General features: G+C 33.0%; 1 protein-coding gene across 2 annotated transcripts; it reads left to right on the forward strand.

The window, feature by feature from the left end:
• Positions 1–10,176: 10,176 nt before the first annotated feature.
• Positions 10,177–11,075, forward strand: Pmvk (Phosphomevalonate kinase). Of its 2 annotated transcripts, none has more exons than XM_073963236.1 (3): positions 10,177–10,441; positions 10,502–10,693; positions 10,754–11,075. In XM_073963236.1, exons 2-3 carry the CDS (start codon positions 10,561–10,563, stop codon positions 11,026–11,028), a joined length of 408 nt encoding a protein of 135 aa, XP_073819337.1. In that variant the 5' UTR covers positions 10,177–10,441; positions 10,502–10,560; the 3' UTR covers positions 11,029–11,075. The 2 variants fall into 2 exon arrangements, with proteins under 2 accessions (XP_073819337.1, XP_073819336.1); XM_073963235.1 differs by having other exon boundaries at positions 10,178–10,441; positions 10,497–10,693.
• Positions 11,076–13,936: the final 2,861 nt, after the last annotated feature.

Below are 13,936 nucleotides of genomic sequence, written 5' to 3' on the forward strand. Positions count from 1 at the left end.
GAAACATTAGCCATCCCTGCGTTTTCCCTTCGTAAATATGTTAAATTTCATAAATAAGATACAGAATTTTTTATTACTCATATTATTATCTAAATGTTGAAACTATCTACACAGATTTGAACGTCTCTTTTTCAAAGTTAATAAAAAACAAGTAAAAAAGTATCAGTCGGCTTTGCCGACAGAGATATACCCTCAGCCTGTGCAAATTGAAATACTTTTTTCACTTATGTATTTAGGGGGTCGTATGAACCGACAAAAATGTTGATTAGGAAATGTTGATAAAGGAATGGACCGACATAGACCATGGGGGTGCCATAGGGGGTTTTACACCCTTCGGGCTGTTTTCTCAAGAAGTATGGACTTGCTCCTGAAATAACTTTTACCATCGTAATTGAGGCAGCGAATGTAAGTTGCTTCAACAAAAATCAAAGTGATTCAATAGCAGGTCTTAAAGTGAACTTATCCAAAATGTTGTGTGGGAGGTACGGGATGGAGTGGACAAATATAGCCCATATTCGAACCTGATCTATATCTGGTGGATATTATGAGAATGTGTAAAGTATGGACCAAATCGGTCACTCCCATCAAGAGTTATCGTGCGCACAATTTTTCCGAATATTTTTGAACTTTTGTGGGGTAGGTACCGGAAGGAGTGGACCGATATGGCTTATCTACGAACTTAAACTAAGTTTGGAAACAATATTACGAAGACCAAATTTTGGGCGGAATGGGAATTTCTGTTCGAGAATTATCTTGCGCTTCCACCCATAAACATGGTGTCATAGGGTTTGTTTTTCAACTTTCAGGATATTTTTCAGGAAGTATGGACTTGCCCCTGAGGAAACTTGTACCTTCGTATAGGGGACAGTGAATACAAGATCTTACAACAAAAACCAAGGCGATTCGTGAGCAGGTCCTAAACTGAACTTTTCCGAAATTTTGTGTGGGAGGTAGTCGAAGGAGTTTACCGATTGAGTCCATATTGGAACCTCATCTAAGTCTGGTAGAAATTTCATAATGTGCAAAGTAATGACCAAATCGGTAACTTCCTTCAAGAGTTATCGTACGCACAAATTTTCCGAACATTTTCGAACTTTTGTGGGGGAGGTACCGGAAGGAGTGGACCGATATAATCCATCTTTGAACTTGAACTAAGTTTGGACAAAATATTACAAAATATTTTGGACCGAATCGGCAGATCCGTTCGAGGGTTATCTTGCGCTCTAACCATTACACACATTGTCATAGGGCTTTTTGTAACTTTCAGGCTATTTCCTCAGGAAGTATGGACTTGCCCCTAATGAAACTTACAGCGTCGTATAGAGGACAGCGAATACAACTTGCGTAAACAAAAATCAAAGCGATTCGAGACCAGGTCCTAAACTGAACTTTTCCGAAATTTTTTGTGGGAGGTACCCGAAGGAGTGGACCGATTGAGTCCATATTGAAACCTCATCTAAGTTTGGTAGAAATTACACGATGTGCAAAGTATGGACCAAATCGGTTATTCCCTACAAGAGTTATCGTGCGCACAAGTTTTGCGACAATTTTTGAACATTTGTGGGGGAGGTACCTGAAGGAGTGGACCTATATGGCCCATCTTCGAACTTAAATCGAATCTGGACAAAATAATTCGATACCGAAAACTTGAACCGAATCGATTGATCCGTTCGAGAGTTATCGTGCGCACCAGCCAGCCAGACAGACGGACAGACACTCAGACGAACGGACATTGCTAGATCTACTCAAAATTGTCTGAAACGGATATCGTACAAACATACTTGGGGTCTAAAACCAATATTTCGATGAGGCACATTTTTGGCCGTATCAAAGTGTAAATACCCTCTTTAGCCTAAAGGCTGAGGGTATAATAACATTATTCCAAAATAATACTCCATACATTTTTTTAACAGATTGAAATGTGGAATACATATATTTTTTCATTAGTTTATTTTTATAAATTTATACACACTTTGTTTATATTATATCGAACATAGAGATGTGAACCACAATTCCAAACGTTTTATTGAGCATCTCATCATAGCCATATTTAATTATAGAAACTGTGTTAGATTATATATACATGTATATATGTATAAGTGTGTATACATGAAATATTTTGAATGGAAACAGTTTTCATAACAAAACACACAGCCGATAACATACCGATATAAATACATATGTATGTTTATACATACATACATATATATATTGTTAAATCAAAAAATTGTTGTTAAGAAACAAAAAGCACCTTAACAATTCAATGTCGTTTTTACACTCGTTTTTGTCAAATTTTCTAATATTTTATTTTTCATTTAATAAAATTGGCTATTGAACTTGTTCGTGAAAAGGTTGCCTTATTTGGCATTAATGCCTAACATGACCAATGTGTGTTTAGTGCAACAGCAAAACGACAAAACTTTAAATCAAAAAAAAAGGGGGAATTGACCAAGTTCTCATTGGCTAAAGAACGACAGTTTATTTTTGGATTACTATGATACTCTTTTTAATTATCAATTAAATATTAATTTATTTTTAAAGTAATGCAGCTTAATCAAAAATAATCAATTAAAGTAAATAGGTACATACTATTTTTTACTATTTTTTTTTTCGATATCATAAAGGAAAAACAGTAAAAACAGTACAGGTTCTAGAACAGAGCAATAGTAAGATGACATAAAAGTTGTGTTCCTTCACGTGCATGAAGTTACCATTTTTAACCTAGAAAGCTTTCCGTTACTAGAGCTGGCAAAATATCGCCAGCACTATCGATATTTTATTTTTTGGGCTAATGTCGATAGTTATTTTTCCTATCGATATTATCAGAAATCCGCCATTAGTACAATTGAAAGAATAATCAACACAAATGAATATTCTTTGGATCAATTAGAATTGAAAAATCTTCAGTCATTTTAATTTTTCATTTAATTTGTAAAACAAACACTTTTCCCTTTATATTTGAACATTTTTAAATGTTTTTGTTTATGGAAACGCACACGTTTAGAACGTTTACATATAACCGGATTTAACAAACTCACTGGATTTCAAATGTCAATTTCATTGCGTATACATCAAAACAAGGTTAATCCGACAAAAAGGTCTAAAGGCCCCCACTCATTTATCAGTCTGTGCCGTCAGTCCGATGAACCCTTTCTGTATGTGTGACTGCAAGTTACTTGCATGTGTAATCCTTTGGTTACAGTTCATATGAGAGCAGTTTACAACTTTTACTACTTTTGCCGGTTTTACCATTTTCAAAAGTAAAGGAACAGACCAATAGTAAGATGGGATATATATTTAACATAATGTTAGGTCACCATATGACTGTAGCTCAATGACATGGGAACTCTACAGTTTATCGCCGAGTCCGAACGGCGTTCCCAAAGACACCACTTTTAGAGAAGTTTTACATGGCTGAAATACTCAGAAAATGATGATGTTGATGTATTATCATTACCAATATAAAAATATAATATATCTTATAATTTTTAATAGCTAAATATCATTCCTTCTTCCCATTTCCTCCATTTATTTAATATCTGTTTATATTAGATTAACACATATTTTTATTATAGCACGTTTATATGTACAGTGAAAAAATATTCGGTTTTCAATTTCACCAATAACACTGTGCAACAAAATTCAATTTTTTTCAAAATGATGGGAAAAATCGAGTAGATTATAAAAATAGAGCTAAATGCCACCAAAGTAGGAGTTAGTCCCATCATTGTAGTTTTTTTAGACCACACCAAATTGTGCATGTGAGAGCCCGCCTAATTTGGTTACTTTCCGATGTAAACTTTTAAAACGCCGACACACGTGTCTCATATTTTTAGCTCTACTTTCATAATCTACTCGATTTTCCTCGTCATTTTTTTTTCGCACAGTGTAATAACACCTCAGTATTTTAGAAGCCCATGCCCATTATCCAAATAACCAAATACTTAAAAATAGCTTCGTTCCTGTACTTTTTTAATGGCAAATATAGCAAAAGAGAAAACTATCAAGTTTGCTCTCAGAACACATATTTGTTCACAAAGTACAGGAACGGAAAATATAATGTGTGTTCGTTTACTCAAAATTTGTACGATTGTTACTGGATTTTGTTCGTTTACTCTACAGTACAATGCAAAAGACCTTAGTCGTTTACAAGAAGTTACTGGACTTGTACAAATTTGTACAAATTAGTAAGTAAACGAACACACCTATAGTAAAGTTAATTAATAGGTTTGTCCTTGTACTTTCTCAGTAAATATTACTCAGTAACTTCTTTTTAGAGAGTAAAGCATTTTATACTCTTTCAAAGGAAAAAATTAAAAAAGTAAAAAGACAACATTCAGTACAATTTTTCAATTTGATTAATATTGACGATTATGATATTTGAATATTTTAAAATGTTCACAACTGCCTAAAGCTACAAAATGTTACTGAACAAAATTCCTTTTGTAAAAATTATAAGTTCTCAGTAATAAAAATTTCAAAACAAGTTTCTCAATTCATTCTCTTTTTCTGAACATTTGTGTAAAAAAACAACATTCAGTAATAATTTGTAATAATTATTACAAATTATCGAGTACGCAGACACACATAATATGTCAAGAATAAAAAATGGCAGACGTCATACAAAAATAAAAAAATATATACATACATAGAACGACTTGCGATTTTAAATTTATTTATTTCCTTTTTTATTTCGTTATGTACCCAGAACAACATCTGATGCAAGTTTTTGCTGTTCATTTAGAAATTAATGAACGAGAGTGGAGGACTAAACTGTTCACAAAAGGCAGGTGATAGTCCCCAGGAACAGTTATATCAAATTCAACCAACAAGAAATACATATTTTGAACACATGCTTAAGAAATCATATGTTGACTTTTACTATGAAAACAATAAAAATCATGTTAATAATTCCTCTAAAGATTTATTGAAATAGCATTTTAATAAAAGAATTGAAGTTCGGGTACTCCTTCGATCTTTTCACCGCTGGCTTTTTCAACTAGTCAGTTTAAAAAACATTATCTGTATCAATATTTTTAACACCAACAGGATCCACTAAATTTTTCGCCCTTGGCATAAAAATTGATGGAACGAACATCTTACCCATGGGGCCCACGCAGGTCAGTGCTTGGAATGGGCAAGTCATCTGAAAATATAAGATGTCCTTGGTTGGATTGAATTTAACACCTGTGGTTGTAATACAACCACATACATATCAGTGTATTCCGCCTGTGTAAAAACCCCATTTATGTTTCGCCGAACTATGTTCATTACTCCGATTGGACATATCGACTGACTTATAGCATGTATTTATTGATGTTGGTGAGAAAGGTAACATTTGGCCTTTGGGAAGAAAGCATTAGGCTTTTGTATGTCAACCATTTGTTCCACCAAGGATATTGTTGTAGCGGAAGATAAAAACGTTGAAGGATGTACAATATAAATCAAGTTCTTTCAGCGGACGTGTGAAGAAGATAATTCCACGTACTTGAGGATATATTTGCCCTACTTTGATCATGGTTTCTTACATGGAAATATGTAAAGCCTTGGTCATAATTGCCGTAGTTGAACTGTAGGGATAAAATTGTTAAATAATTTTTAGTTTTTGTTCTTTCAAAATATGTCAAATTTTCCCTTTGACAAATTTACAAATTTTTACACAGCCAAATTTGTGTAGTAGCAAATAGCAGAAGAGAAAGCCTTTCAGAGCCATTTTTGTTTGAAGAGAAAAGCAAATTTTACCAGTTTTTGTTGTACGGGAACGCATTTTTTCAGAAAATTGCAAAAATAGTACTAAATAGTACTATTTTGCAGGTTCTGGAACACAACTATAGTTGCAATAATGTGCAAAAGTCACGAAAATATAGAAATAATCGATTTCGTGAAATACATAAGCCAGCCAAAACCAAGAACTGGGAGGGAAGGTAGAGGAATCTCCTGAAAAATTACGGCTAAGCCGCCCTTAATTTTCTTGAAATTGGTCACTGAGTCCTAAATGACTTTCAGAAGATAGAAAATATGCACTTACATCACAAAAAAATCGTAAGGATAATGCCATTCATGGCCTTGTAACACATTATAAGTCATTGATAAATACATGTCTCCTTGAAGCTACTTTGTACTTTTTGTGTTGGAGTACACAGAAAGAACGGAAACTTGGTAGTATACTGATTTTCCTGCTTAGACATTCAAAACTAACTCCATTTCACCAAGTGTCTGATGTACATCACGTTTTGATGGTACATAAAGGCGAAACTTGGACTAGATTTTTGGTTAAGTAAATAAGCCGATGGTTTGTGATGCGTTACAAGGCTATGAATGGCTTTATCCTTACGATTTTTTTGTAATGTAAGTGCATATTTTCTATCTTCTGAAAGTCAAAAATTTCAAAAAGCAATTTTGAAAACATTGTGTTTGTGAAGAAATAAAAACATTTTAAGATCATTCATTTTTAGAGGAAAATTTGAAGATTTCGGTTGCAGATTGAAGGCTGATTGAGAAGCAAGTGTTGTTGTACAAAAACGTAACAACAATCACATAGAAATTTTTTTTTGTAAGTAATACTAGTGTCACTGGTATTTATAAACATAAAAAAGTGTCAATAAATTATTTTAATTTCAAAAATTATTATTTTTAGATATGGTTACATAAATTTGAAAATCATGAATGAAAATTCGATTTACATACGAATACGAACTTTGCCACTCACACAGGCGCCATCTATACCTAAATGACAGAATAAATTAAAAATTTGTTTTGTTATTCTTAAATCTGTCTTCGTTATGGTAATTCCTATCAATTATTTCATATTTTGCACATAAAATATGGAATTAATAACGATTTTATCCATTTTTTAGGTGTGTATGAATATGAACTTTGCATACTGTATGTTCAATTCGAATGTTTCCAGCCCATTCTTCTAAATAAATTATTATTGCAAGCAGGAAGGATATACATACAGTCAGGGACAAAAGTTTACATACACCCCCTAAATCTCGGGTATTATGGTTAGTAGTGATTTTTATGAAATTCCAAGTATGCAGTTTTATTTCTTCTCAATAATAAACAATAGCTCTGTTCCAGAACTAAAAAGTTTTTACAATTTTTACCACTTTTACACATTTTGCGTTCCCGTACACAAAATTTATATGAAAATCGTTTACGACTTTTACAACTTTTACGACTTTTACCACTTTATAAAGTACGGGAACAGGCCAAATATTTAATAGAACACAAGTATATTCCATAAAACAAATAACGGTAAATTTTACAAAAACCTAAAAATGATGGGGACAAAAGTTTACATACACCCCAAGGAAATATGCGTATTGCCGTGCAATTTATGGAATTAACAGCAAAATTTATACATTTTATTGTTTTGGCGAATGCCTCTGGGTGTTTGAGATATATTTTAGAGAAAAGAAAATAATTTTTGGGGTCAAATGCCGTTATTTAAGGTCAAACTTCTTGTATAGCTTGTTAAAGCCGACCCTTGCTTAATTCTTTGCGTTTTTAGGTAATGCACTTTAAAAAACCACAAAAGTAGTGTCAGATTGCAAATTTTGAGACCCAAGCTTTGGAGTTGTTCTTGTGCAAAATATTGCTTTTTGGACGTCGATAAATGCCCGCTTTTCATCAGATTTCTCAGGAAGTTAATAGATTCCGCGGAATTCTTGGTGCAAATTACATATAGAAGGCCTTGAATTGCCTTGTAATATGGTCTGATACAATCCTCTGACATCAATTGAATCAGAAATGTGAAATATTCTGTTACAAACCTGTTCCCGAAGCTTCCAAAGCATCAAAAAGTAAGCACTACCAAAAAAGCATGAAATTTGTACTGTGAACAACGTCGTTTTCGTATTATGAACATTACCGTCACTATAGGGCCGAAAAGTTTCGTATAATTGTACATTTCTGAGTTAATTGATGCCAGAGGATTGTATCAGACCATATTACAAGGCAATTCAAGGCCTTCTATATGTAATTTGCACCAAGAATTCCGCGGAATCTATTAACTTCCTGAGAAATCTGATGAAAAGCGGGCATTTATCGACGTCCAAAAAGCAATATTTTGCACAAGAACAACTCCAAAGCTTTCTAGGGTCTCAAAATTTGTAATCTGACACTAATTTTGTGGTTTTTTTAAAGTGCATTACCTAAAAACGCAAAGAATAAAGCAAGGTCAGCTTTAACAAGCTATACAAGAAGTTTGACCTTAAATAACGGCATTTGACCCCCAAAAATTATTTTCTTTTCTCTAAAATATATCTCAGACACCCATAGGCATTCGCCAAAACAATAAAATGTATAAATTTTGCTGTTAATTCCATAAATTGCACGGCAATACGCACATTTCCTTGGGGTGTATGTAAACTTTTGTCCCCATAATTTTTAGGTTTTTGTAAAATTTACCGTTATTTGTATTATGGAATATATTTTTGTTCTATTAAATATTGTTTATTAGTGAGAAGAAATAAAACTGCATACTTGTAATTTCATAAAAATCACTACTATCCCTAATACCCGGTATTTAGGGGGTGTATGTAAACTTTTGTCCCTGACTGTATGTTACAAAAATATTTGGAGTCGCTAAACACTTAATAGAAATTAAAGGCAGCTTTAAACTTTTGTTTTTGAAGTCAAAAAACTTATGTATAACTATTCCGTTTTTTATCTTTTTTATTACAATGTATTTTTAATTGACACTCATTGTACCATCAGCTGGTTAGCCTACCTGAATGATTGTGCCATGTCTAGAGTTGTACAATCTAGTTCATTTGAAAGATCTAGTTCAATAGTTCAGCTCTTTTAACTGAACTAGTTCATCAATCTAGTTCATAGTTCACTATCCAGTTCAATTATTCGGATCAGAATCGTTCACCGGCTCTTAATCGTTCTGTTGATGAAAACGCATACATGCACTAAAGAGCAAGAAAGAATAGAATAATATAATTTAACTGATCCAGAACCAAGAATAACACATTTACATATTTGTATTCCATTCATAAAGCAAGATTAAGTTGGAATTAATTTAAGACAAAATGTTCTTCATTCAAGAATCTTGTGTTGTGTGTGTGTAGAAATTTCATTGCGAGTGTGTTTCTTTTTATTTGTTTCCTCTTTTCTATCCAAAACATGAAACATTGAGCAGCTAATAGATTCGACATATTGGAATATGTTATGTCTTCATGTTTTTGTGGAGGTCTTCATTTTCGAACAGCTATTCCATGTACCTTGATCCAAAACATAAATAAAACTTATCACATTACGAAAGCATCAGACGACGGCGTCACTTTTTGCATTTGTGAACGACATGTTGAACTAGATTGTGAATCCTTCGTTGATCGTACGGTCACCGATTGATTCTAGTTCAGTGAACTATTGAATATTCAATATTCAATAATGTCATGATCACACGAGCATTTCAATTACGTTGTTCGCCTGTCGAACGACGTACACGAATTAACCCGTTTCCACGACACCATTCGCAATTAACAGAAACATAAACAAAATTTCCTTCATTTTTGTTTCCTTGTTTTCACGAAAATTTGAACCGAAAGCACATGAAATATACATTAAATGAATAGGAAAAGCAATAGACTTTCCTTCAAATGTATCTTCTTTATTTAACTATACACATTTCATTAATTTTTTCCATAAATTCTGAATAATTTTGTATTTTCAATATATTTTTATATGTACATACATATGTTGTGTATACAGACTTTCAGTTATTTGTTTCTGATTTTTTACGCGATTTTAAACTAATGGACAAGAAATGTGTGTGGAATTAAGAAGGAAACACAACCATCTTCCTTCTGCATCTATATAAAATGTTTAGTTCATTAATTATCATTAATCTTTTTTCTAAAAATTTTTGTGTTTTCAACAAATTTTTGAATTTAGACATTTTTTTCGATAAATTCTCTCATTTGTTAGGGATGGGACATACTTATTCGTCGTTCAGAGAGTATTTCTAATCGAACAACGTAGAAAAATCGTCGTTCGTTCATAGAATTTTGTGTGGGAAAATAAGTAATTTATTCGTAGTTATGGGTCGAACAACGAATAGAGAACGAACGACGTACCGTGGAAACGGGCTATAAGTCGTTCAATTGAACTAGTTCGTTCATGAACTATACAACTCTAGCCATGTCACGGGACATCATTTTATAGTGAGTGAATTTTATTTTCAGTCAGATAAAAATCTGGAGTCAGCAGGGCAGCGCAATTTGCATATAAATTATTATTAAAAACAAACATGATATTCTTATGATAATTTGTTTACACAAATATAACTTTCGTAGCAAGCGCGCGTCCATTATTCATTTTTTCCAAAAGTGAAATTTTCAAACATGCCAGAAATTCAACGTATTATACTTATAAGCGGAAAGAGAAAATGTGGAAAAGATTTTATTTCAGAGCATTTAAAAAGAAGGTACGTCACAAAATTCGATCCGACTCAAAGTGCACTTCTTTAAATCATCGTTAAGACTAGGTGACCGATGTCAAATTGTCAGGATATCTGAACCAATTAAATCGGAATGGGCGAGGAAAATGCAACTTGACTTACAAGAGCTGTTAAGCGATGGACCATATAAAGAAAAATATAGAAAAGACATGATTGATTGGAGCGATGAAGTTCGAAAACAGAGTTATGGATATTTCTGCAAGACAGCTATGGAGAAAGGTAACCAATTCTAAACAAATTCAAGTAATCTAATCATTTTTACATTATTTTGAATTTTAGCCAATTCGGAAATAATTGTTGTAAGTGATGTTCGCAGAATGAATGATATTCGTTATTTTCGAGAAACATATGGAGATAAAGTAGTCTGCGTGCGTCTTACATGTCCCGAAGCTGTTCGAGTTCAAAGAGGCTTTATCTATACAACGGGTATAGACGACATCGAGTCTGAGTGTGGTCTAGATAACTTCAAGAATTGGGATCTAATTCTGGAAAATGACAATAAGCTGAGTTCGAATAATCTCATTGAGTCAATTATACAAACTTTTTCATTATAAAGTATGCTAAAATACATACATACGTACATATGTATGTATATCGAAAATTATGTACTTTATTTACGAATCTTCAGTTCAACTATTTTACCTTCGCTTTTGCTTCAAAACAAAAAACAAATTTGAGTTTGGACGTGTTTCTTTCGACATACCGTCGGTGTCATGCATGAGTGTTCCATACGCCATTTTTGACATTTTGAGTTACAGTTACCTTTCAAGGGTTTCAACCCTGCTCTTTCTGAATTTCTAGTCGGTTTTCCTCTATCTCTTATAGATTTCGAGATATACAAATGTCAATATGTTCCATATCAACTTTGCACGCAATCTGTTTTTTTGTTCCAAATCCATAGTCTGGCGTATGAAACAAAATAACTTTGAACTTTTTTGTTCCATATTCATACCGATTAGCGTATGGAACAAAAAAAATACAAAAACGAATTTTTCATCTTGAAGCATTGTGGCGTTTTTTATTGGGATAGCGTTTGCAATTTTGTTTTTTCAAAATAGTCTGGCTTAATCCCATTGTTGTTGTTTTAATATTTTAAAACAACTATTTTATTAGTGGAAAAGATTTGGCATTGTTCGCCAAGGGGTAAGGCAGGGAATACTATAGTTTCGATCCAACAATGGGATTAAGCCAGACTATTTTGAAAAAACAAAATTGCAAACGCTATCCCAATAAAAAACGCCACAATGCTTCAAATTGAAGACACTGGCACGACGTGTGTTGTTTTTGCTGTAAAGCAGACCAACCAAATTTTGGTGTGTGCATTTGTCGAAATTCGACGACACACACAAGTGGAAGAGGTTTGAATTGTTTCGCAGACACTTTCGTCGGAGTTGTATGAGGTTGCCAAGGAAAAACTTCTCATTGAACTTTTTTCTTTGCTTACCTTTATACTTCGAGCTGACGATTGATGTTTGGGTATAAAAAGTTTCTTGTTGAAGAAGTTATTGAAAAATAACTTCGGTGGAGAATATCCACAAACAAGAAACAAGGGAACTGATGAGATCCAGTGGCGTGGATCGAAACTATAGTATTCCCTGCCTTACCCCTTGGGGAACAATGCCAAATCTTTTCCACTAATAAAATAGTTGTTTTAAAATATTAAAACAACAACAATGGGATTAAGCCAGACTATTTTGAAAAAACAAAATTGCAAACGCTATCCCAATAAAAAACGCCACAATGCTTCAAATTGAAGACACTGGCACGACGTGTGTTGTTTTTGCTGTAAAGCAGACCAACCAAATTTTGGTGTGTGCATTTGTCGAAATTCGACGACACACACAAGTGGAAGAGGTTTGAATTGTTTCGCAGACACTTTCGTCATGTTCTAATTCTGGAAAATGACAATAAGCTGAGTTCGAATAATCTCATTGAATCAATTATACAAACTTTTTCATTATAAAGTATGCTAAAATACATACATATGTATGTATATCGAAAATTATGTACTTTAGTTACGTATCTTCAGTTCAACTAGCTACACTCGATACGAAATCAACCATTTGCATCCAATGTTCATTCGTAAGTCGATGGTCAGACTAGCAAGGTTTCTTGAAACCAATTTCGTTATAGTTTCAAGTTTCGTTAGTGTCCACAAACATTAACGTGTAATTTAAGATTTTTGCGTGTCCTCTTTATTTTACCATGTTTTTTACTATGTTTTCTAATGCCAAGTTTATACTTGTGCTCCAAAATCCACTGGATTTCACGAAATCCTGAAATACACCCCGGTGTTTACACTTATTTTTTTTGTTGATTTCAAACATATCACAATAATGAAGGTAGATGCATATGCGCAGCTGATCGAACATGAATTTTCAAAACAATTTGTAAATTGAATTAGTCATCAAAAATATACGACAATATAGAACTTTACAACTTTATTTCGAAAATTATCGTAGAATTATCTATATATCGTATTAATTGTGTATAGTACTAACAAATGAAAAAAATAAAAAATGATTTTATCGTTGAGACATCATAATAATAAATTTTGATAGATAAAATCTGTGTTCGGAACCTGCAAAATATTACTACTTGCAGTAGTTTTCCCGTTTAGTGCTAAAAATACGTTCCCGTACTCCGAAATCTAGCAAGACTTGCACTTCTCTTTTAACAAAAATAGCGGCGAATAACACCCTCTTCTCGTGTTTTCTGCAATATAATTGTGGCATAGTATAAACTAGCAGCATGTTCTTTGGCATCTAAATACGATAGCTGATACGTTGATTTTGACATTTCTGCTGGAATTTTTTGCAATTTCCGTCACTTTCCGTTCCCGTATTTTTAAGAAATTTTTATGGGGAACCAAATTTTGACAATTCGCTCTTTTTTCTAACATTACCATTAAAAAAGTACGCGAACACAATGAAAAATAGCATTGTAACAAAATAATTTAATATTTTTTTACAAATTGTTTACAAATTTTGATACTAACATTTTTTGTTGCAGCAATTCGCACATCTACCTTGTTTATTGTGATACGTGAAAAGTGTTGCAACTTTTGGTACTTTTTTAGGCAAAATCAGGGTTGCATATCATGGGTACTGTGATTTCGATGTTGATTTCGCTGAAATCACGAAATGAGATGATTTCATTTTTGTATGCGAAATCATGTTAAATTTTGCTTGATTCCGCGCGAAATCACGAAACGGCTTCGAAATCACGAAACGGCGCCGAATGTAAACCAAACATAATTCCATTTGCATGTAGCTGAAGACGTATACACATCAGTATATATCAGTTTATAGTATATCAGTTTTACAGTATAAACTGCCGAAGTTTTGAAGCTTCATTTGCAGAAAACATTCGAAATTATGATTTTCAACAACTTTATTTATTAGTGCAAGTAGATTAGATGCTCATGGAGCAACAATACGGGTAAAAACTGGTAAAAAGTGC

The sequence above is a fragment of the Musca autumnalis genome, unplaced genomic scaffold (genome assembly GCF_047663935.1).
Source record: "Musca autumnalis isolate F117 unplaced genomic scaffold, ASM4766393v1 scaffold_1, whole genome shotgun sequence".
NCBI lineage: Eukaryota > Metazoa > Arthropoda > Insecta > Diptera > Muscidae > Musca > Musca autumnalis.

What these genes read in the sequence shown, in the direction of transcription:
- Pmvk (XM_073963235.1), top strand. Translation starts at nt 10,359, where the DNA reads ATGCCAGAAATTCAACGTATTATACTTATAAGCGGAAAGAGAAAATGT. An exon ending in TCAGAGCATTTAAAAAGAAG is followed by an intron (nt 10,442 to 10,496) that starts GTACGTCACAAA and finishes ATCATCGTTAAG; the next exon opens with ACTAGGTGACCGATGTCAAA. An exon ending in CAAGACAGCTATGGAGAAAG is followed by an intron (nt 10,694 to 10,753) that starts GTAACCAATTCT and finishes TTTGAATTTTAG; the next exon opens with CCAATTCGGAAATAATTGTT.